This window comes from Carya illinoinensis, chromosome 4, assembly GCF_018687715.1.
Source record: "Carya illinoinensis cultivar Pawnee chromosome 4, C.illinoinensisPawnee_v1, whole genome shotgun sequence".
NCBI lineage: Eukaryota > Viridiplantae > Streptophyta > Magnoliopsida > Fagales > Juglandaceae > Carya > Carya illinoinensis.
Window position 1 is genome coordinate 9,883,964 of NC_056755.1, and position 23,305 is coordinate 9,907,268.

Below are 23,305 nucleotides of genomic sequence, written 5' to 3' on the forward strand. Positions count from 1 at the left end.
TAAAAGGATCCCGTAGGTTCTCCAGTGATTGCATGTTGGAGCTTTGCTAGCATAATGTCTCGAAAACCTGTGGATACCAACCTTGCATTAGCTATTTTTGGTTGATTTGTTTTTTTTTTTTTTGTTATAAACTGAATGAAGAGAGAGAACGAGAGAAGAGATTCTCTTATTGATCTGTTATCAAACTTATGAATTTCTTAAATAATTCAACGATATATATAGGCGTACAAAGGGGACTATGCTAGCTCACTATGCTAGCACTATGCACTATGCATATGTCGGCCAACTCACTACGCTAGTACTATGCTAGCACTATGCACTATGCATTTGACGACTAGATAAATGTGGTCATATAATTCAAGATAGTTTATAACACTTTCCCTTTGAATGACCATATTTAAAGAATATGCCTCGTTAAAACCTTGCCAAAGAAAAACCCTGTGGAAAAAAAAACCCAATGGCGAAGGAAAAAGAGTACAGTATTCATGTGTATCGCCGAGTGCTTTAGGATTGCCTCATTAAAACTTTGCAAAGGAAAACCCAGTGGGATAAAACCTTAGCGAAGGAAAAAGAGTACAATCAATATAAGTCTTCAAGACATTACTTCCCCTGAAAAGTGTATGATAACAGGTCTTCAAACCTCCGCATTCCAATGTTCTGTGTGCTCCCTTTTATTTCTTCTTTAATAATGCACACTTCATATTAAACCCATAATATGAATTTGAAATACTAATTGTATTAAAAGATGGTATTTCATGACTAATAACATCATCCATCTTCCCCTTAAAGCCGCAAGGGTTTCAGATTTATATTTCAAATATGTGCAGTTTCATGAGCTCTTCTGGAGCCTCAATCATATATATAAACTGCAATAATAGCTTGTTTCTATTTGCGTTTGGATTGCTTTAAATCATATAAGGATTTTTGAAACTTGATAGAATACATATTTTTAGATGTATTCATATTAGAAGCTTCAGACATTTTCTATCCTTCAGGGATTTATATATATATCATGATCCAATGATCCATATAAATATGCAGTTAATCATGTATATCCAAACTTTCGGTAACTTTCAAACTAATAAAAATCTCAATATAATTTCAACCACTTTAAAATCATATCAATATTGTTTCTTCGAGAAACTAATTTGTAATTTCTATATCACATTTTCATATTAAACTATGAGATACTCAAAAGCTATTATTGATTTAGGGCGATCTTTCAGGGATGCTCCATTTCCATTCTCAGATAAATCATATCATCATAATTTATATACAAGTAATTATGAGAATAAAAATTTACCACAGATATAACTGAAATGTAAATTATCTAAATTTTAATTCACCATAAATATATCTTGAGATATAATCATTAATACTTATCTCAAGAATTGTAAATAATATATTGAAAAACTTATTTGAGGTAAAAGATCTCTAGCTTCAAAATCATCAGAAATTTAGAATAAAAGATCACTTAATCTTATCGTGATACCTTTCACATCCTTTTAAGTAGTGTTGTTTGAGCGTGAGAAATATATACTGTTTCAATAGGCCTTCAACGCTCATCTTTTCTTTTATACCCTGCACTTTTTCAAGATATAAAAATATAAGATAGAAAAATATAATAATATAAGAGAAGAGAATTCATAATGGGCGGCTTCTTCCAGCAACCCATTTTTAGCTTTTATGCAAGTTCCTTTTCTGCCAGAGAATCACAAAAATCAACATTTGCGGCATGTCTTTTGATTGTGCGGGCATTCTCAAGCTCCCACTTGGTTAGCGTGTGGGTCTCATGTCAGATTTTGTAGAATCGCCATTCCTCACGCAAATGAAGATCCAGTCGACGCCGGCGAACAGGGCGTGGGACGGGGAACTTGGGATGCTAGGATCCCTAGGCGCCTCACCGACCAGCTTTCTGAATTTCAAGAGTAAGTAAGCATTGCAAACATCGGGAACAATCATAAACAAGAAAAAAAATTGGCAGAAACTCATTTTTTTTTTTTTTGCAAAAATGAAGCGGCCGTGGTGAGATACGGCTTCCCCGCAGTCCTCATCTTTCCGGAGGTAGACAGGGAGGGAGAGCTCTTCATGGAGGTTGACGAGGCCGAAGCTTCCGTTTCCAACGATCAGGTCGGCGATGACGAGATCGGCTATAGAGATTCGGATCTTAGTACCCACGTTGCCCAGGACCACGTACCCGGTTTTCCATAGCCTCCTAGTCGACGACGAGTACATGAAGAGCTCCACAACGGCAACACCTCCACAACGATCCACCTCTACGATCCCTTAAGAAACTTCGCGTAATCGGAAGGAAAAAAAAAATAACTAATCCCCTTTGACCCGACTTTAATAACTTCAATGCCTCGAAGCAAAGGTTTTCCCGTATTTCTAGTTTGAGAGTTGGCTTTTGGAGCAGCAGATAATATTGATCATCGGTTTTACGTTCGTTTCGGTTGGTCTATCAGGGAGGGGAGCTGAGAGCAGGTACATAGAGAGAGAGAGAGCAGGGCAAAGCTCTCGAGCGGCAGAGAAAAACAGAGCTTTGATGGGAGCACAGGAGCTACACTCAAAGTTCCCATCTTTCTTTCTCTACTGAGTAAGATTCCGGCTTAGACCTCCTCCCTGAAGTTCCAACCTTCTCAGGCACCCAAATATAGAAACTTTCGTGCAATATCATTATAGAAGATTCTTTCGGAGGTAGGAACTCCCAAATCCCAGGAGCTCAAAACGTTTTTATTTTGCTTTTGCTTTGGGATTCTTTAGCTTGAAGTTTTTGCTTTGCTTTTTAGCTCAGCATCTTCGGAAATTGGGGAAGATTCTGTGGGGTTTGTCTTTGTAGGAGAAGGGAGAAGACGTGTTAGGCTGTAGCAAGACCCTAGCTCTGGTGATGATATCGAATTGACCAAGACCACCGAGAGCCCCAAAGAAAAACTGGGTTGATGCTGAGAGATGGCCTCTCTTCCGGGTTCGGATTCATGGCTGTGGCTCCATGAAATCTGCAGCTCAGCAGCAAGGTGAAGAAGAAAGAAGAACAGAGAGATGGAGATAGAAAATCAAGAACCATGCGGCAGTAGAATTTTTTTTTCTTCAACATCGTGCTGATAACGTGTTATAAACTGAATGAAGAGAGAGAACGAGAGAATAGATTCTCTTATTGATCTGTTATCAAACTTATGAATTTCTTAAATAATTCAACGATATATATAGGCGTACAAAGGGGATTATGCTAGCTCACTATGCTAGCACTATGCACTATGCTAGCACTATGCACTATGCATATGTCGGCCAACTCACTATGCTAGTACTATGCACTATGCATTTGACGACTAGATAAATGTGGTTATACAATTCAAGATAGTTTATAACACTTTTTAAAATTTTGAAATCTTATTTTTTGGTAGATTTTTGGGTCTAACATGATTTGGATCCCGACCTCGTATGATTAGGTTGTTTTTTTGAACTTCAGTGAAATTCAGGTAGACAAACTTCTGGGGTTTTCCAGGAAAGGGTTGGGCTCTAACTCCAACAGAGTCAGAATTTGGGCCATTGAACTTCGATTTCAACCTTGGGTCGGTTCGCGTCGACTTCGATTCAGATTCCAATGTGTCGAATGGAATGTCGTAACTGATTTTGGCATTGGGCTACTATTTTGGGCATTTTATGGAATTTACTTTTGGGTTCCAATGTCTAGGATGCAATTTTGGGCCTTTTTAAAATTATCTTGGGCTATGGATGTTTGGTGCCATCGTGTGATGTGAGAATTTACCAAAGCTTGATACGTGAGACAGTTGCTAGAGAGACCATAGAGACTGTCGTGCCGTTCGTTGGCGGCGGTGAGTTGGTGATTCTAAAATTATAATTCCTTTGATTATGATGAAGATGCTCATCAGGGTGTTCAAGTTTTTCAATGCCTTCTTAATTGATCATACCAGATTTTGTTGAAATGTTGTGAACTTTTGACGGGGAAAACTCATTTAGTTTTAGCCCTTTTGTCGATTACGATGTCGCATCATGAAAAATATAATAATTTTTGAGTTTGAAAACTCGTTTACGATATCTATGCAGAGGTTGATTGCACGTGATATCCGTAAAGACGAAAGACGTCTTTGAACCATTCGCTCTGTTTTGGTGACAGTAGCAGAGGTTTGACTTTGAACTTTGACAAACAGTACCTACGAAAATGTTTCCCTTTTGTCTTCGTTAGTCAATTAAGATGAGATATAAAATTTTTATTTTATTTTATTATTATAATTTTTTTAAATTTTTATATAAAACATAATAAATAATTTAATTTTTTAAAATTTTAAAATAATAATAATATTAAAAAATAATATTTTAAATTTTTATTTAAAATTAAAAATTCTTATCTTACTATCTAAATATACTGAATGTTCTGGTTGCTACTTGCTTACATATGACATATTTAAATTATTATTAAAAAAATAGCGCATCATGATCATATATATATATATATAGGCCGGTTTAGAATTCTAAAAAAAGAGTCAGACTGACTATTCATTCATTCTATATCTTGATCTAGACGCATCTAAAGCTGAAGTTTACCATTCCATATATATATATATATATATAAAAGCTGAAGTTTATGCAAGTATAGGTAGCGATGCATGAGTAGGTAGGGCGGGGGCAAACCTTTTGAATTGACCAGTACATTAATATCATTGATTCCTTCTGGAAATTAGAACTCTCTTTGAAAATGCATAAGCACGTGGTTTACTTGTACATTAATCTTGCAAGCATATAAATTTTAGATAGATACTAAGTTTTGTGTATACTAAACAATGGCTAACACATGAAATTAATTTGAAGTAGTGGTTGAGGGGACCAAACTATCTGGATTGGGACATTGTTTGAATGATTAATATAGCTTACTTTAGTAGGTGGGTCAATTATCTTAATTGGAATCTAGGTTATAGCCAGGAATTTCAATGGAATTAGGGTGGGGTTGGAGTATTATTGTGGCTCAAAACCCTCAAAGAGGTAATTTATTTATTCATTGGTCCCTCTATTGACTTGCTCTTTTCCTCTTCTGATCTTTATAATCACTAGCTACTACTACTGGATCAAACATGCAATGGGTTGAGTACAATATTTTTTTGGTAAGTGCTTGACATTTGAACCAATTATGAACTTAGACTTTGATTTTCCTAGCTAGGCATGCATTTCCTTCTGACTAAACCATAATTTTATACACGATGATCCTGCATATGTGTTTTGAAATCAAAAGCTTTCATTTGAATAAACATGGATAAAACTTATATATATATATATATATATATATATATATATATATTAATTACCAAATTGTAGCCACCAACATTCCATATATATAGCGGCAGACTCACGTTTAGCTTTGAAAATTCAATATAATCCTACGATTTTATTCAATATAATTCTATAAATATAGAAAATGGTCATCCCAAAAAATTTACAATCTCCATATGCTCTATAATTTTTTTTTTTTTAGAATTTCAATATATCTAGAAATATCTCTCTCCATTTTTTTTTTCTTATAGCCCCAAAATTTTGTATAATTTCTATATATTATGTATTTTCAAGGATGTGACATGAGCAAATTAAATTAAAAGTAAGTTCAGGAGAAATAATAAACTTATTAACTTAGATCACAAATTCTTTTGTTTTACAATAATATATAGGCTTCTTAAATCTATGGAGTCCAAATTGAAATTGTAAAGACAAAAATTGACTAGGATTAGATGACTAAATGATAAGGTTTATCTTATCATTATTTAATTAAATTTAGATGAATGATAATATTTATCTTATCATTATTTGCTTAAATTTGGATGAATGTAAAACAAGTATTGATTTGTATCTAAACAATGTTGAGTCTATCTAGAAGTCTTAGGTGTTGTTTAGATAAGTCTTTGAGGTTAAAATCGAGTTTTGGAAGATTTTTATTTATCCAGAAGAAAGCTGAACAGAGTTTAATCAATAACAGAAGATATTATCGCAAAATGTTAGTAGTCCGTTGGAACATGTTTTTGCGACTGTTGCTAACTGTCAGCAGAGTCCTATTGTGATTAGAACTCTTTCCAGACTTTTTATTTAAAGAGATTCGATTTTGTATCTTTTCAAAGATTTTGAGCCACAAATTTCAAAGAGGATATTTTGAGCATTTATGAGAGAAAATTCATTCGAGAATTTTCATGGAGTTTTTCATATCTTCTTGAGTGTGATCATGCTTTGAGTGTGACGGAACATCGATTAGATTTCAGCCTCTAGAGTTCCAAAAGGGAAGTCAACATTTGAAAATCGCCAGAAGTTCTGGTTGTTACGTACTGCGGTAGAAGACAAACGAGTCGTTTGTCTAGACAAGTAAGAGAGTTGAATTGCAAAGGTTTTGTAATTGATTATTGCTTGTAATTGTTCTTCAAATAATAAGATTTTTCCTGAATTTGGCTGCCCCGTAGGTTTTACCTTTAAAGAGTTCTTTAAAGGGTTTCCCTTCGTAACCAATCGTTGTGTCTTGTAAGTTTGATTATTTATTTTAAAATATTTGATTCGTTTCATAATCTTGATAATTGAGATCTAACTTATTTGTTCAAAGAAATTGATAGAAAATTTTGTGATTTTACAGGGGTACATTGGGAATTTCAAAAATTAATACAAGAAAAATTATTTAAGGTTGATAATCTATATAGAAAATAGTTGAAAGATTTTATCCTCTAAACTTCATTAAGCAAGAAAAAATTTATTTAAGGTCTCAACTATAACATTATATGTTTAATGTGACATGAAACTATCTAAATTTTACATAAAACATAATAAACTAGCTTACATATTAGAATAAGACTAGATGACCTTTTAGAAGATCACTTAATAGTTATATATTACAAAGAAATTAAATTCTAAATATTTCATTATACAAATAGTAATAGACTAATATTATTCTATAAAACATTATCGATAATTAGAAATCTGTAACATATATTAACTTGTATTTTTAGAAACTTATTTCTACATGCACGTCGTAAATTATCAAGATTTAATTTTATATATAGTAATATTTTTATGATTTTCTAATCTCTTTTTCTTTTATATAAACGTGTCACATAGTAGAAAATTAATCAGCTTCCCCTTAAAGAAATTGCTGGGTTCGCCATTGCATATATATGTAGCAATATACTAAAAAACACGTTTCTTCCACCCCCGGCCTTGACAATTATTTGAGTTAAGTACACCGTATTTCAACCAAAATAAAAAAAAGCAAAACAAAACAAAAAAGAAATGAAAATGAAGCATGGCGTGCAAGGCACCTAGAAAGAAAAGATTAATCTCTTTCCTTTCATGGTTGACCGGCCAGTACATTGTACATACACACACGGATATATGTATATGTTGTGTGTATGTTTATATTTGTTTGTGTGTATATATATAATATATATATGTAGAATGATAATGTGAAATATAACATAGCTCATATATTTAACACGTAAATTTAAGACAAATGCAATTTCATGCTTAAGAGTTTAACAACAATAATGTTATGGTTAAAGGTGAAAAGAAAATTAGAAAACACTGTTTACGTACCGTTGTTTTAACCATGATCTCCTTATTATCTTTCGATGTGCATGCATGGCATCATATGATTGGTAATTAAAACAATAGTACTAGTGTTTTGTTTTTAGTTTTTGAAATGATTCTAATTACCCAAAAAGAAAAAGTCTAAAACAAGTAATTATATAAATAAATAATTAGCTAGCAGCTTGGTAATTTAATTTCCTTTCATGGTTTAGTTACCCAAGTAATGATGCTTCAATAATCAGTACACACGAGGCGGATCATGTACGTGGAGAACGAGTACCAACTCATCACGAGGAATGCCCGAATCCCCAATACCCGAACTCAACCAAAAAACATAGATCACAATCATGCGTGCATGCTTATCTTTTCATCGGGAAAAAAAAAAAAAGAGGGTGAAGCTTATCTATACGTTGTCATACTTATTTCTTCATTGGACTCAATTGATCATGATCATACGAGCTTTGACTCAATTGATCACGACCTTATCCTCCACGTCTTGCTTCTCGAGAAAAAATCATTAATTATATATCATGATTAATATAGATCATGATCATCTCTAATACTTACTATTCAGATACCATTCTATTAAAAAAAAAAAACGTGGCATTACCATGTAATCTCATGTGGTTTATTTAAAAAATTAAAAATATAAACACAAAAAAGATAAAGAGAACATAGAGTTTGTCTTTATATATCTTTTGTATTTTTGGACACCCTTTTAGTTTGAATATATATGTTATTTTTATTTTTAATAAACCACGTGATCACACTATATATGTGGTATTGATATCACATATATAGTGTGATATTTCAAATGATACAGTAATAATTGTCAATCAGGGTTAATGATAGACTTACCACATTCTTACCACTACTTTACTAGTCTTAGTGTATTTAAAATTTTTATTTTCTTTTAAATATTTTTTTAACATCCTTAAACATTAAGAAAAAATTAAAAAAAATATACAACTTTATTAATAGTAATCACTTCTTTAATTATTAAGTAAAAATAAAAAAATAAAAAAATAATAATAAAAGAAATAATAAAAGAGTGGTAGGCCAGGAGTAGTAATTAAGCCTATCATTTTCCATATAAAATACACGAGTATGGATGGGCAAAGATCTAGCTTCCTACCTACAAACAAACAAAGAAATTAAGAAACAAAAAAGACAGTATTGATCTGATCGATCAAAACGCGTAGTGTGCAATATATGGTAAATGGTTTTTGACGTCGACCCAAGTCGTCGTCTATCTTCCGATCAATATCGTCCTCATCATGATCATCGGGGATTCGATCTAGATAACGTCAACTTTGGTTTTAAATGAACATGCACCTACCGTTATTTCGTGAACATGGATGGATCTAGATAGCATATATTCCTTTTATATTGTCCTTTTCAACAAATTACATTACAAAATGGATGGATCAGTTCTGATCATCATCCTGTCTTCTTGTGACAGTTGCACGGTTAATCAACTTGACCACTAACAAGGAATTAGAAATCAACAAATTAAACAAACCACGTTGTCGTATTTGTTAATATATATATATATACACGATTATTTATTGAAGCCATTGCTTTGTTGAGAGGTTTACAATTGTGTGCTCAATGGGGGTACCAAAGATTATCTTAGAATCGGATTCTTTGATTCTTGTTAACTCTTTGAATGAAGGTGCTGAGTATCTAACTAAATTTAATTTTATCTTACAAGATATTCGAAGACTTATGCATGGATTTGAAGAAGCAAGTCTTGAGCATGTTCATCGCTTGGGTAATGGTGCTGCCCATCAATTGGCAAGATCTGCTAAGGAAGTTGAAGACATTGTTATGTGGTGGAATTCATGTCCTTCTTTTGTAAGCCAAGTCATTTGGCTTGATAAATATTATTTTTGTAAGTACTCTTTGATATGGATGAATGTTTGACTTGTTATAAAAAAAAAAGATTTAAGAAACGAGAGACCGTAGAAAACGACAGTTAGGCGAGTCAAGTCAAAGGATAACTAGCTACAATGCTTTGACACGGATGCATGCATGCATCCATGTTGTCTATCCAAGAAATGGACCACGCACGGCTGGCCACAAGAAGGAGTATCGCACTTCAATTTCGTTTTCTTTTCTTTGCTTTAAAATGTTTCAGTTTTTGCTCTTAGTACATAATTTATGAGATTACATAAAGCAATCGTTGATTAAAAATAAAATAAATAAAATTAAAATCCTTTGTAAAGCGTAAAGTATAATCAAAGCATCAATATCTATGAATTTGGTTTCACACATTCAACATGATATATATAGACAAAACTTGAAATATCTTTGGACCTTTTTTTTCCACTTACTATAAAAAGCAATCTTCAAACGTAATTAATGACTCTCCCACTACCAACTGCAATTGTCAAATCGATCTATGGCCATCTGAATTAACACTTTTTTATATATACAATAAATAATCGATTTACAATAATTATTTTTTTTATTATAAAATAAATTTGACACATCAACATTAATTAATAAATTTATTTTTATAGAATTTTTTTACAAACCTTACTTGCACACGCCCACATTCAAAACATATAGAGAGAGAACTGTAATAAATATAAGGAGATATATAAAAGAAAACCTACAAATTAAACTAATGTGATTTCATAGAATCTGTTAGATTGTCCGGATTGATTAATCAAAACTAAATAATCTCATCTTATTTCATCTCGTTTAATCATTATAATTTTTTTTAATTTTTATATAAAATATAATAAATAATTTAACTTTTTCAAATCTCAATACAAAACTAATATTAAAAAATTATATTATAATAATATTTTATTAATTACTATTCAAAACATCAATCTCATCTGAATTGTGTAACTAAAATAATTTTACAATCTGATATATTCTATTAAACCACATTAATTTGTGATTTCTTTTATGTAATATTTTTATAGTTAAAATATATTCCCCATACATATATATATATATATATATATTATATACAGGGTAAGAATTAAAGAATGAGACCATTGTCCCCATAATTAAAAGTAAATAAAACTCGCAGTCCGCTGATTAAAGCCCACTTGAAAGTTCTAAACGTCCTTAATGGGCCTCATGTCGGCTTCTCCGTCGTTAATTTCTCTCTCTTCCAACACCGACTCACGAGTCACTGTGTCCAATCACCACTCTGATGACGTTCACAACACGTTTTGACCCAAACAGGAGCAGTAGTCTCAATGCTCCAATTGCCAACTTGTCCGGGCATATTCCCACCGTTTCTACATGGATTACCATTAATATGACTCCCAGACTCTATATCCACTAAAATAACATAGTTTTCTGAAGTGCAGACCCATTCATTACCAGTTTCACTTTCATACGGCTTGATCTCCTGTCTATTTCTTTACTAATATCTGTTACTTCAAGCGCAAGAATTTGGCGGAGCCCAACCCAACCGACTTCAACATTCTTGATCTTTCTTTCTTTTTTAATTTCCTTGGCGGTTCAAAAGAATGATCTTTCTGTTTCCCACAGTAGAATTTACCTGAATATATTACGCTCTTCCAAACGAAAAGTAGTGCCACCCGGGGATAATTGTGTTTAGCTCGTTCTGTCTCTGAGAAGCTGCATCTACGTACGTAAATTATAAAGCAATATAGGGTGGTTTACAGTTTACATGTGAATGCCAAAGTTGGCGGACAAGCGCGACGGTACGGGAGATGGAGCAGTCGAGGAGACAGAGCTGCATGTTGATGAATGGCTCTTTTACGAACCTAATTACCAGTACCCGACGACGACAGAAAGTGCAGCAATATTAGGGCCGATGTTGTCAGAGGTTAGTCGGGAGAAGGAGACGTCGGCCATGGTGTCGGCTTTAACACATGTTGTGTCGGGAGGAGATCAGTTTCCCGTTGGTTTGATTCGTGATGAGTACAGCTCGGGTTTGAATCCAAGCGTGTCTGATTCTCCTTATTCATTGCATATTGATGGAGTTGGGCAGAAAAGAGGACAAGAAGAGGAGGGTGGAGGAGGAGGAGGAGAGCTGTCATGTGAACCGGTTGTTAGGCGGTTTAGAGCTTCTGGTGACTTCACACATGGAGGAGGTTCGTCTTCTGGAGTAAGAGGTTAGCAATTTTTCAACTTTTTTTTTCCCATCATCCTATATATGTTGTAGCTTTTCTTTCCTTGATCCTGTTCATAATTTCCAAGGAATATTACATTTTTCTTTTCCTGTTTTCCGTTTTTGGGATCATTGTTCTAACTCTTTTATGGCATATGCCAGTTTGTCTGCAAATGTTTCTAAAAATGGAATTTTCTAGCTCTAGAACTGTTCACTCTTATAAACTTTATTAAAAACGAAAATGGAAAAGAATATACACAAATCCAAATCACTATAATATTTGTTTATTAATCTTGTAGCTATTTTTACACTTCCCTTTCTAGGTTCTGATATGCATGCATTAGAGCCTGTTCTTAATCTTACCGAGTCTGCTAGTATTATAAAGCTTTTACATCAAAAAAGCAAGAGTAGAAAAAAAAGAATGTTCTGTACTTATCATTGCAACCACCAAATTCTATTCCTTCTGCATATAGGCCCACACCTGCTCGGGCTGCGTACTTTTTCTTGTTCTTTGATCTCCCTGCATTTCTTGAATTCAAATAGCTGATTAAAAAAAAAGGAACTCACTGTTCTTCTATCATATGCAGCTACAGAAAGCTCGAGTACCAGAAGAAGCACAGGAACACAAACAAGAACAGAATTAACTCCAAAATACGAATACAGCAAAGAAAACTATACAGAAGAACCAAGGAGAAGATACAGGGGAGTGAGACAGAGACCATGGGGAAAATGGGCAGCCGAGATAAGGGACCCATTCAAGGCTTGCAGAGTGTGGCTAGGCACGTTCGACACAGCCGAAGCAGCTGCACGAGCATACGACGAAGCAGCCCTCCGTTTTAGAGGCAACAAGGCCAAACTCAACTTCCCCGAGAATGTCACGCGCCAGCAAACATCCGCCAATTCTCCGTCGTCCCAGTTGATCATTTCGGGTTCTCCAAATACCCTTTCGGCCATCACATCCACCGATCCCATTGTTCAGTACCCTCAGGCACTTCACCACTTACATGGCTCTGATCACCAGCCTTCAAGCAAGTTCTTGGATTATTCACATCAGTTGGTTGATTCTCAGAGGGAGGCCATGAGCCTTTATGATCAGATGGTTCTTTCATCCTCAATGGCTTTTCATTTTCAATCGTCTCCTTCGTCAATGCCCTCCTCTTCGCTTGCTTCATCTGTTTCTTCCTCCTCTTCATCTTCTTCACCAAAACCTTCATTTTCCATGTTTTTCCCCACTCAGACGGCGGTTCACCTTCGGCCGGTCACACCTCATAGTGCCGGCCCAGATTTTCCAGCACCAGCTTGGTCAGATCCTGGTCACCATAAATCTCCCTCCAAGTAATTTTTCTTTGTTTTTCTTTTAAATAATATTTGTCTTATTAGTATAGACTGATATTGATACCAATTTTCTTCGTTTCGAACTCTGTTTTTTTTTTTTCGTATTCATTTCAAACTGAGATTAAACAAAAGTAGGCAAATCTATCAGTAAACTTTCTTTTAATATTCTAATCTCTAGAAATACAGCAGCGCCGGTCTGGTTTAAAATCAAATACACTAAAAACCACATCATCTTTATACACAAACATATATATATAGATAGTTTTATATTGTCATTGAATTAAATTATTAGTTCTAAATGCAATAAAATAACCGATCAAAATTCTATAATGAGTTCTTTCCACACAAGGAGACGAAGAAAGTCTTGGGTTTTGCACTTTTTGAGGGATTCGTTGCCGGTGGCCTTTATCTTAGTAAAATTTGGACTAGTTGATGATGGTATCGTTTTGGCAACTCCTGGAATTGAAATATGAAATGAAAGTCCAAATTGCGGTTTTCAAGGGGATTGTTCTTTGCGTATGAGCAAACTACTTCATTTTTAAAAATAAAAAAATATTCGCAGCATTGTCCCCGATGGAGCATGTATTTGGAGAAAATTTCAAATATAAACCCTATAATTTAGGAGAATGATGTTTTAAAAAACCGATTGGGAATTCTTTCAGGGAGAGCTTACTTTTTCCTTTTCACCTCATTGAAGCGCACGTAACTTCAGCTATAAGTTATCCCGTGCTTCTCTTTTGTCTTATTTTTTTCAAACACGATCTCATTTTGGATTCTATCATTCGGTTGATGCGACCTTTTTTAAATAATTTTATGAATCTGCTTAAATAAAAAAGTCATTACAAATTTGACATATTAAACGTTGCAATTTAAAATGATAAAATTACAAATTTATATAAACATTTCAATAAAAATATACTTTGGGAAATCTCTGTTGCTTTCATTGTTCAAATTACTTTCTATTATTATCTATGATCTTTGTTGTAATTAGAATAAGAGTAATCATTTCTCTTCATTCTATACGTTTCAATTTTTTTATTTAAAAAAAAAAAATTCAATCAAGGATCTCAATTCAATATAAATTGCTTATTACACTTCAATACATGATTTTTCTAATTTTCTTTGCCAGCACGTAGATTTTTTGTTTTTTGTTTTTATTGTATTCATGATGAATGATCTACGAGTTCTTCATTTGCCACCACAACTAGAAACAACAGAGGATACCCCTCTCACCGGGACACTTTCTTTCTCAGGCCACGCTTGAACAGTTTTGTTCCTAAAATAACCCATAAAACATCTCTTGCTAAGTGCAACATCCCCCATTTATAAACATCAACTTTTCAAGACGTGAAATCTTATACGCTAAGATTACATTCACCACCCCACATCAATCCACGATGGTACATATTTTCTTGCAGCAATGAAATGTCTCGGTTGGCTTGCAAGCAACTCTTAACTATCTAGCATATAGCGGAAAACAGGCATCAACCTGTTTGAGGCTCAGCCGATCATTCTCATCTTTCTCAATTCAATAATTCATATAGTTGATCAAGCATTTTTGCAGAATGAATGAAGCGCTCGTGCCTCCATTCATTTATATTAACTGAATGTTCTGCATTCATTGAACTCGGAAGCTCCCATATGGGAAAAGAGGTACTCTGATCATATAACCAATCTAGAGATGGAAGATAGCTAATCTCCAAAAATGCATATAAAAAGAAAAAAATTCAAAAAGAAAACAAACATATAAAGTGAAGCACTCAATTTCTTTCCATCGCTAGAAACAAGCCCATTTAGGTTCCCATCATTAGTCAGTGGCAAGGTACGTGCTGGTAGTAGTATACAAACAAAGTCACTTTCAGTTTCAGAAGCATATCCAAGTTCCCTAGTTCTGATCAAATAACTTGTGCAGAAAAAACCTGATAAATGCGTGCCTGATCAACCCGGTCTGCAAAGGTGAAAATCAATCTCTATCTGAGCACTTTAGTTCATGAAAAGACAGCTTAATTTGAGCAACCCGTAAAGAATGATCGTGCAGCGGAGTCACCTGAAATAAATGTTATTTCATCTGTTTTTTGTATTCTAAGGATTTATAAGTAAGAGAGAGAGAGAGAGAGAGAGAGAGAGTTCTACCAGCAATTAGTGAAGTATATTTTTCACACTTTCAGAGCAGCTTTGTGAACCATGGTTTCTTTGTGTATTTGGTGGCAACTCTTCTCAACAAGATCAAGCAACTTTTCCAAGTTCATTGACCACGAGTTAAGGATGTCGTTGCTATCCTTTGCCGTTTGGAAACAGACAACTCCCATTGGCCGGTCTATTTTTGCCACAAGTGCCTTGGACACAACCATCTCCGAAAGATGCTTCTCAGCTTCCTAAATTAGGGAAAAACATTCCTACGCCTCACGCTTACAGAAATTGCATTGAAGAAGAAATGTAAAATTTGAATTTATAGAACCATGGCATCAGATTGCGACATTGATCAAATAGGAGAGAGAAAGAAGAACGCCACAACATATGAATTGAATTTTGCCAGTTGATATACTAAGCAGATAAATAAATAAAATAATAATGTTGCTTAAGGCATGCAACCAACAAAAAGATTTAAGTGTCATAAAATGTCGATTAGCATTTCAGGATTAAAGAATTAAATGTAACTCTCTAAAATTTCATTAACAAACCTGGATACTGAGGCACAACAGTTCTGCAAGTCTCTTCAAGGTGATCCTTGAATAATACTTTGAAACAACAAGAATATTCTGGAAAAAGCATCAAATAAGTTGCAAAATTTTTTATCAGTGGAAAAGGCATCAAACAAGTTGCTAATGAATTGAATGGTCGCATATGAAAAAGAAGGTAACTAAATAATTGTCCCGTCAGCCACTTAAAACTTACATGTGCAATTTTTTTTTTTTTCTTTTCTTGATGAGTGAAACTTACATGTTCAATAATTCTCTGTCTAAGGTCTTCCGCTGCTTTGTCACCTAAATTTCCTCCAAGCATGCTCTTTTCATTCTCAAACTCATCCTTGTATGTATTCCAAAGAGACGTCCATTGGATGACCTCCATTGTAACCAGTTGTTTTAATAGCAACCTATAGCATAACATCAAACAGAGCCTCCATCAACCAATACTAACAACAGATACTGAACAAGTAAACCAGAGGAAAACATAACAACAACTATAAGGAAAATAAAAAGGCATACCTGAAATTTGGAATCTCAGAGAGATTCTTATCCTCCAGGGTAGAATTAAGAAGGCTTGACTGCATTGGATCATGTGGCGAGAGAACTAAGTACCAACAGATTTTCCTCAGGACCTACGAGAAGAACAATGTCAGGGAGAGACTAACAGCACTAAGGACGATCTGAAATATAAGAGCTTTACCGGAGTCCACTGCACTGGGTTTTCTTTGACCGATGGAATGTCGTAAATTGCCTTATAGCAACGACAAATCTCAAGGTAATCATTATTATGGGTATGGTACCTACAAAGATGATGAAACATTGGTGTAAGGTATCTGTTTTCTTCTGCAATAAAAGAATAACAATATCACCACCCATCAAGCACCATCAATAAAGATGGTTGTCCAAAATCAATTCTAGGAAAAGTATATTGTAAGCATTTTGGACATTGTTCCACAACATCAATATTGACATGTTCTGGCACAAGTCTGGTTAGAGAAGTACTTTTATGATCCCATAGGCCATTGAATGACACTGACACATTTACGTCATAGTTTGTCTTCTTCTCACCCAAAATCAATCCAACACTAACAATAATAAAATATTGCTTCTTAGAGTAACCACAAATCATCATAATCACAATGAACACAACATAAATGTTAAAAACCAGAAAATTGTATCTTGCTTACTTGTTTTTCCTGATCAGCAGAAAAGTTTAGCTTACTAGAAATCGAAATGTTTAAAACCAAATTAGAAACTGTGTTGTAGCAGTTGATGTAAGTAACTAGTGCTGCTACAACCAACTAATCAGTCTGATACTGTTGTAGAAACAAACAACAGTACCAGATGCTCCAAATGAAGGGAAAAACGTGGCAACAGTTAGGTCTCTAATGTGGCAACAGTAAGTATAATTGTATTTTATGCTTCTTTTTCTAGTTTGTCGGCTGTAGTTAGGTACTCCTCTCTTGTATACTACCTGTGTACTTGGGCTTTGCCTAATTATGAGGATCAATAAAGATTCTTACTTATCAAACAAAAAAAACGTAAGTATAATTGCAGTCAAGTGGTACAAGTAGTATCAGAATAATATAAGGTATTTTCCACCAATCATGTCAAAGTCAAACATCTATTTGAGTCTATAGAAAGCAGTGGCAGGTATACTTTCAGGCAAGTTGTACAATGAGTACCAATTTGATAGAAGATATTTTCCATTGATCATTTCAAAGTCAAAAAGCTATTTGATTTTCTGGAATAAGTATTAATTCAACTTCTCCCAAGAAATTTTTTCTAAAAAGATTGCACATCAATTCCACAAAAGAAAATTTTGGAAAAGCTTTTATATGAAAAAAAATTTTACGGTACAAAATACTTTCGCCAAAAAAAGATAAAAAATTTAGCACCAAATAGAGATTTTTGGTAATCACATACAAGGAGAATGCCTATCATATAAACTTCAAGAAAGATTTGCAAGAGAAACTAAGTCCAATCATGGACAAGAAAGTCATAGCAAGAATAAACAAAAGTTACAGGGAAGAAAGAAAATGTGCGAAGCAATGTTAGCTACCTTATCATTAATTCATAGTAGATCCGCTTCAACTCCAGTAAAGATGGTATATCAGCAGGAGGCTCTTCAACAACATTGTCACCTTCTTTTGGCTTCTTCTTTTCTTTTGAAGTATCAGCATCAAAAACCCTAGGACTAATCTTCCTCGACAATATTTGAGCACGAACATAATCCTGGCGGTCTAAGCACAGACGTACCTGGGAAATTATATTATCAAACAAGTAACACGCAATCATAATCAGTAAATAAACAAAAGAGATGTATCCATACCCTTGTTAAAAGAGGGAAAATAAAAAAGGCACATACTTGCTCGAGAATGAATGCAATTTTCTCAGTTTTTGCCATGGCACCAAAAGTTTCCACCTGCAATGAAAAGCTTGATAGTCAAATGGGTGTACAGTAAAAAAATGCAGATCTCACCAAATGAACCTGAATCTATCTGTTATGCCAGAATAGAGCATCAAAGAACACCATCACCATATTAGATAGCATAAATTTACCGCAATTTCTTGCATCAAATCCGCAGCTTCAGCTATAAGACCCTGTTCCTCCTTAATCTTTGCGAGTTTCTTGATCAACCGCGCTCTTTCAATTTCAACATATATCTGAATAATAATGAATCTTATTTGAACGAAGTACATGAAACATATCATGTCTAAAATATATATTTGGTTACAGGCATGAAACTTATCAGCATATGTTTACCTTCCCGGCAGATACATTATTTAGCGTTTTAATGAGCTCTACACGAGTTTCAAGATCTGGTGTCTCATCTATATACTGCATTGCTTGCTGCACCATTGCAGTTACAGCCTGTTCAAGAACAGTAGGCCCTGTGAGAAAACTATTTGATCATAAAATCTTTGTGTTTGGAAAACAGAAATATACAAAAAGCAGAGCGAACAATAAAGTCCAAATAACCCTTGGCTACATTTCAAATTGTGACTTGCTACTCAAATTATCTTCATATTCAACATTTCAACTTACGTGCAAATAACTGAAACTCTATGAGAAACTATGACAAATAGAATGAAGCTCAAAGTAGTCAATATCTAGGGCATGCAAATTCACTTGGATTTATGCTATACATAGGTACAAGTCCATGCATCTACACATGGGATCATATGACCGCGTGCAAAAGTACACCTAGGCATTCCTTTTTTCATTATCAATGCAATGAACCACGATGCCATTCTAACTAAGTAAGAGGGGCTTATGGTGTGGGAGTTTGGAAAATTATCCAGAATGACTGGGATGATTTTCTAGGCAACTGCAGGTTTGAGGTGGAAAGGGGCACATGGATCAAATTTTGGCATGATATATGGTGTGGAGATGTTGCTTTGAAAAACGCTTTCCCCTTTTCTTTATAGGATTGCGTTTGATCAAGGCTCTTCAGTGGCTAATAATATGTGCAGTACTGTTGACTCCATTACTTGGTTTGTGAGATTCACTAGAGCTGCACAGGATTGGGACATGGGAGACATCACTGATTTCTACAGAGTGTTAAATGCGCTGAAGCTAAGGGTAGGAAGGGAAGATAGATTACTCTGGACCTGCACAGGGAACAAGAAATTTTCAGTTCGTTCATACCACATAGCCTTGTCGACCTATTCCTTCAATGACTTCCCTTGGAAGAACATTTGGAGGAGCAATGTTCCTCTCAAAGTTGTTTTCTTCGGTTGGGTGGCTTCACATGGTAAATTCTTAACAATTGACAAGTTACGAAAGCGCAGATTCTACATAATGGATTGGTGCTACATGTGCAAATGAAACAGTGAATTAGCGGACCACCTTCTTCTTCATTGCGAAGTAGTTAAGGTATTGTGGGATGAAATCTTCTTGAGACTTGATATCGCATAGGCCATGCCTAGGAGGGTGATAGATTTATTGTCTTGTTGGCGAGGGATTAGAGGCAATCGCCAGATCGCAGCTGTATTGTTGAAATATATGGCTCATACACTGAAAGTAGACATATGGCAGGGTGTAGCATAGCGGAGAGACAGTATTTGCCTTTTGGGATTGATATTTTGTTTGGGATGTTGATTAGGTTGGGGGAGCGGGGGGCAACACCCCTGCGGTATGGTACGGGGATATTTTAGTAATTTTCTTAAATATGTCCGTACGTCTAGGGTTAGTATAAATACACATTATGTAACCCTAATTGACTGATAGTGAATTTCGCACCGCTCGCTCCCTGTGGATATAGGCACATCGCCGAAACATGTTAAATCTCTGTATCGATTTCTATTTTTCTCTTTTGATCATTCCGTACAATCCACCAGCAATTGTCACAACATGTATGCAAGATGGTACCTTTATGTCTAATATGGTGCACATGGGACGAAAGAAATGACCGTTGTTTTGATGATAGGGAACATTCCCCGGATAGTTTTAGAGACTTTTTCTTTCATACTTTGTTGCTTTGGGCCTCTTCTATTGTTTTGAACGGAACAAGTCCTAATGACTTTAAGACTTGTATGCTACTATCAGTAGCACGTAGTTTAGTAATTAGACTCTTTCTTGTATACTTCTTGTGCACTCAGGTTTTACCTATTTACGTGGATCAATAAAACTTCTTTTACCTATAAAAAAAACTAATATTATGCCATTGTGGTCAGTATTCCATATCTTTTTATGATCCATAGCAGCGCATGGGGAGTATAAAAATTCAAACTAACACGTATTGGTCAAGTTATTGACGTGTTATTATTTGCTCAAGTTGATTCAATCAGACATGACAACTTATACTTGCAAACATAGACAGACAGGTACGTTCATTCAAAACAATGCGTAACAAAACAGGTATTTTTTTAAAAATGTTTTTCCCTGCCTAAACAGTCAAAACTCCAAAATGTTGCAACTAATTTTAGAATGCCATACAATTTCAAATAAATGGGGGAGAAAAAGAACATGAATCAATACGTAGGACCAATCAACCGAATAGCTTGAAATCTGTCGGACCAACTTATTATTTCATATTTTTGTACATAAAATCCCAGTCTCCGAAAGCGTCAACTGAATAATTGAACAAAAAGCACCTGAAAAGACGATTGCAACCCAGAATCCTTAACTAAGCACACAAAACTTTAGTAACATAACCAAATCTCATCAATCACCAACAAAGGGAAACTAAACACTATGAAAACAACCAAAACCCTGCTCACAATTAGAAGAGCAGCAAAAGCCCAGATCAAACACACAAGATTCGAACAAACTACCGGTTCCAAGACCAAATCATCAAATACCCACTACACTAGCAAACGAAAAGAACGCAAATAATTTTAAACCGGACTGACAAATCAACCACAGATACAATTCCTACAAATTCCTTAATAACCTGCTTAAGCTGACCCCGGCGCTTCGACAAGAGAACAATCTGATCGTTGAGGGTCTTCCAGGCTCGTGCTTCAAAGCAAAGCTGAAGAATGTCGGTGACAGCCTTTTTGGTGCCAGCCACATCACCGGCCAGCCTCATCTGCTTCTCCACATTCAGCAATTGCTCTATCGCTGCCTCTAGATTGCCTCCGCCTTCCTGAGAATTTTCAAAGAATCGTATGAAAAAACAGAAGCTTCAGAATCAACCGAAAGAGTTTAAGCAAGATTGAAATTCAGATCTTGGCAAAAGAGATTACCATTGAAATTGTTCCGAAATTCTGATCGAAACCCTAGCTGAGAGAAAAAGAGTGAGGAAGGAGAGAGGCCGAGAAAATGAAAGCAATTGTTTGAAGAACACGAAAGGAGTTTTCCTCTCGTATCCCTGCTTTTCAATCTATTTGTGTTGTCAGTGTACATATTTGTTAAAGTAAAAATTACTTGTAAGAGAATCTAGGTATTAATATGCGTATTGGATAATCTAATGTAATTAGTTTAAAAGTTAAATTTTAATAAAAATAATATTAATTTAAAATTTAAATATAATCATAATAATATTAATATTTAGATGGGTACGTAAATTCATTTCTATGCATGAAAACTCGTTTGTTAAAAATAATTATATATTCTATACTCTTATTCTATTAAATAAGATTTGTCATTCTTTTAAATAAAATATAGTTAATTTTTTATAATTAGATGATTAAAAACTATTTGATAAATAATTATTTAATGATAATAAATGTCATTTCTTATTTAATAAAAGAGAAATAATTTAGACACAAAAGATCTATATAAAAATAATTCTATAAACTGACATGACTTGATACAATACGTTAGATTATAAAATTACTTTTAGTATAAAATAAATCTAATATATTACATATATTTTAAATAGACAAATTTTATAAAAGTATTTTATAAAAAATAGATTCTATTAATAAAAAATAATTTTTTTATATTTTTAATTTTCATAAAGTGAAGTCTTTTTTTTTTTTTTTAAGAATTTATATAAAACTTATCTATTTGGAGCTTGTACAAATCATTTCTTCAATTTGTTTGTTTCCAATAGGCAATCTAGATAGGTGGACGGATAAATTAGATGCTTTTATTTTTAATTTGGTAGATCTATTGATTTTCATAGACTAATAATGTGATGCCCCAAACTTCCATGTATGAAAATGCAGAAATCAAGGCGTTAAGATAATGACAACATGGGTTACGTACCCTAACGACAAGTGTTAAGTGTGTGCACATATAATACGTGTAAAATTAAAGACGCAGTGGATACATTAAAATTAATCAATTAAGTATCAGAATTGTTAAATACAAATTCACTTAAATATAAGCATTTAAAAAAAAATTACAGTTATCTAAAGAAAATATAAATAAACTAAAATACAATATCTAAAAGTAGAAAACAAATCCCAACACATAAGAAAGTGACCTCATATCACTCATTCGACGGACTTATGCTCTACTTCATCATCTGCATCAAAAGATACGGTACTATAAAACGGTACCGCGGGGTATCAAATTGTGACGCCCCCAAATCCCCACGCACGGACATGGGGAAATCGAGACGTCCGGATGATGACAACCCGGGTTACCACTCTAAGACGAGTGCCAAGTATGTGTAAGAGCAACAAATGTGCAAAAGGAAACGCAGCGGATAACGAAAGTCATATAATTAAGTACCATAATTTTTCTTAATATAATACAAGATGTTTAAAACATACATAAATAAAATATTACATAATACAAATACAGTTCAAAAGCCAAATACAAAACATAAACCAACTTAGAACTCCGGCAGAGCCGCATTCTCGGGCTCAGCCTCATCCTCCTCCTCGTACTCTGCACCAAAATCTACGGAACCAAAAATGGTACCGCAGGTAAGTAAAATCCAAATACTACTAGATAAAAACATATAGAACTCAAACAACATGTATGCAAGAAAAGCCAATGCACATGTCCCGTAAAACCATAATTTTATCACGCACGCCAAAAACCCATTTGGCCCAAAAACATATCCTTAAAACCAAGCCTCGCCATTATCCTAGATAATGGCCCAAACCACCATTTTCCCAGAAAATGGATCAAAAACCTCGGAAACCAAGCATCGCCATTTTTCCAGAAAATGGCCCACATCCGAAAACCATAAAAACCATCCGGTTA

At 34.3% G+C, this 23,305-nt stretch overlaps 2 protein-coding genes across 3 annotated transcripts; one reads left to right on the forward strand and one right to left on the reverse strand.

Annotated features, from left to right (window-relative positions):
- Positions 1–10,796: 10,796 nt before the first annotated feature.
- Positions 10,797–13,092, forward strand: LOC122307363 (ethylene-responsive transcription factor ABR1-like). Its single transcript, XM_043120217.1, has 2 exons — positions 10,797–11,675; positions 12,259–13,092. The coding sequence occupies exons 1-2, from the start codon at positions 11,234–11,236 to the stop codon at positions 13,008–13,010; spliced, it is 1,194 nt and encodes a 397-aa protein (XP_042976151.1). The 5' UTR covers positions 10,797–11,233; the 3' UTR covers positions 13,011–13,092.
- A 1,661-nt stretch (positions 13,093–14,753) lies between these two features.
- Positions 14,754–21,550, reverse strand: LOC122307362 (26S proteasome non-ATPase regulatory subunit 12 homolog A). 2 transcript variants are annotated; one of them, XM_043120216.1, is made up of 12 exons: positions 21,388–21,550; positions 21,093–21,287; positions 18,461–18,568; positions 18,256–18,360; positions 18,062–18,118; positions 17,756–17,952; positions 16,394–16,493; positions 16,213–16,325; positions 15,947–16,100; positions 15,688–15,765; positions 15,140–15,381; positions 14,754–14,954 (listed from the first exon to the last, which is right to left on the reverse strand). In XM_043120216.1, the coding sequence occupies exons 1-11, from the start codon at positions 21,388–21,390 to the stop codon at positions 15,163–15,165; spliced, it is 1,329 nt and encodes a 442-aa protein (XP_042976150.1). In that variant the 5' UTR covers positions 21,391–21,550; the 3' UTR covers positions 14,754–14,954; positions 15,140–15,162. The 2 variants fall into 2 exon arrangements, with proteins under 2 accessions (XP_042976150.1, XP_042976149.1); XM_043120215.1 differs by having other exon boundaries at positions 14,754–15,053.
- Positions 21,551–23,305: the final 1,755 nt, after the last annotated feature.